This window comes from Asparagus officinalis, chromosome 7 (assembly GCF_001876935.1).
Source record: "Asparagus officinalis chromosome 7, Aspof.V1, whole genome shotgun sequence".
In the NCBI taxonomy this organism is placed as follows: Eukaryota; Viridiplantae; Streptophyta; class Magnoliopsida; order Asparagales; family Asparagaceae; genus Asparagus; species Asparagus officinalis.
Window position 1 is genome coordinate 126,289,184 of NC_033800.1, and position 1,712 is coordinate 126,290,895.

The 1,712-nt window shown below is 37.4% G+C and overlaps 1 protein-coding gene across 1 annotated transcript in view; it reads left to right on the plus strand.

Moving 5' to 3' along the window:
• Positions 730 to 1,712, plus strand: part of LOC109850040 (myb family transcription factor EFM-like) — a 2,108-nt gene continuing 1,125 nt past the window's right edge. Inside the window, 4 exon segments of the mRNA XM_020419940.1 lie at positions 730 to 1,057; positions 1,141 to 1,376; positions 1,476 to 1,698; positions 1,701 to 1,712. The exon segment at positions 1,701 to 1,712 is cut by the window's right edge and continues 123 nt beyond it. Coding sequence (XP_020275529.1) covers positions 856 to 1,057; positions 1,141 to 1,376; positions 1,476 to 1,698; positions 1,701 to 1,712 — 673 coding nt within the window. The 5' untranslated portion in view covers positions 730 to 855.

A 1,712-nucleotide genomic window follows, 5' to 3' on the forward strand; every position in this document is an offset into this window, starting at 1 on the left:
TCGTAGAAGAAAAAGAGAGAGGATTGATGTAAAAATATTTAAAATAAAAAATAGAAAAATATGTGGTCTATGTTCAATGAAAAAGAGATTTCATGAGTAATCAATCCATCATAAAATCTGAATTTCAATTTTGTGTAATTATGGAGAATTTTTTTTTTAATTTTTTGGCTGGAGTTAGCTGTTAAACTTGTGTGACCTTGGCTTTTTAGATCCCATCCTGTGATAGTAATGATTTCACGTAGAAATTCCTAATTTGATAACTAAGTTGATTTCATTCTACAAGAAATTCGAGGGAATTACCATGTATCTTTGAGCTATGTGTGGTAGGATCTAGAGAGAAAATTTTAGATCGATTTGTCCCAAAAATAACCCGACAACCCTTAACTTGGTCACCCATAGATAAAATGTCATAATGTAAAGGTTGAACTTTAAATTATGAGGGTAAGAGAGCTCAACGCAGCTATAACTTTTTTCATCGGGTCAGATGACTTTTTCAACAAGTAATGTGATTTATTAGACTTACAATAACAATATGTCCACGGGGGCAAACTGCAAAATGAACCATAATCGCCCAAAATCTAAAACGTAATTTATCGAGGACCTAACGTACAAAAAAAATAGCATGCTTTTTCCCCTTTGTTTTTCTTTTCTTTCTGATGTAAATCCCACTCACTTTTTTTCCTCCCTCCGTCTCTCTCTCTCTCTCTCTCTATATATATATATAAGCCACCTCCCCTCTGCTCTCCGTTTCATTTTTGTAAGGGAGAAAGATAAAAGAGAGATCTGAACCCAAATCAAAATCCTCAAAAATACTCACAAAATCACCGGAAAAAAAAAGAGAGAAATTGACCGATCATGGCACCTGACCTGGGCCTTGATCTGAAACTATCCGCCACCAAAATCGTCACCACTCTATCCAAAGAAGCCTCCTCGATCCAAGACGACGACAAAAAGATCGCCAAGCTCGAAGAGTACGTCCAAAACCTCGAAGACGAACGAAGGAAGATCGAGGTTTTCAAGCGCGAGCTCCCCCTTTGCATGTTTCTCCTCAACGACGGTAGTTTCAAAATCTAATTTTTTTTTCCTCTTTATTTTTTTGGGATTTTGGTGGCATTTTTTATTGATTTTTTTTTGATACAGTGATCGGTGGAATGAAGGAGGAAATGGAGAGATGCCAGAATGAGAAGCGACACGTTTTAGAAGAATTCATGCCCATTAAAAGTAAATTAGATGAAGAAAGAGGGGTAAAATCGGAAAAAGATTGTAAAGATAAGATGAACTGGATGAGCTCTGCTCAGCTCTGGAGCGACAATTACAGCGATGACAATGATCATATTAATAACAACGATATCAAAGATAGCAAGAAGAACATAGAGGTACAAATAGTCGAAAGTTTTAAAAATTTAAAAATTCAACTTAAAAATTGTTATTTTTACGGATTTTAATTGCTTTTTTTTTATTAATTATTATTGTAGAGTGGTGATGAATCGGATCACCACCAAGAGAGCGAAACACCATCGCTGGAATCAAAAAGCAAGAGCTTTGGTGGCGCTTTTGTGCCGTTCAAAAGCGTCGAAAGAAAGGAGGAGGTTAAGGTCACCGGGGGCTTACCGGATCTCTCTCTGGTCTCTCGTCCTGTTTCTGCTGCTCCTGAGGATCACCGCTCCGGCGTTATTTCTACCCCGAGACCAATCGCTAGATGCCAGTTGTCG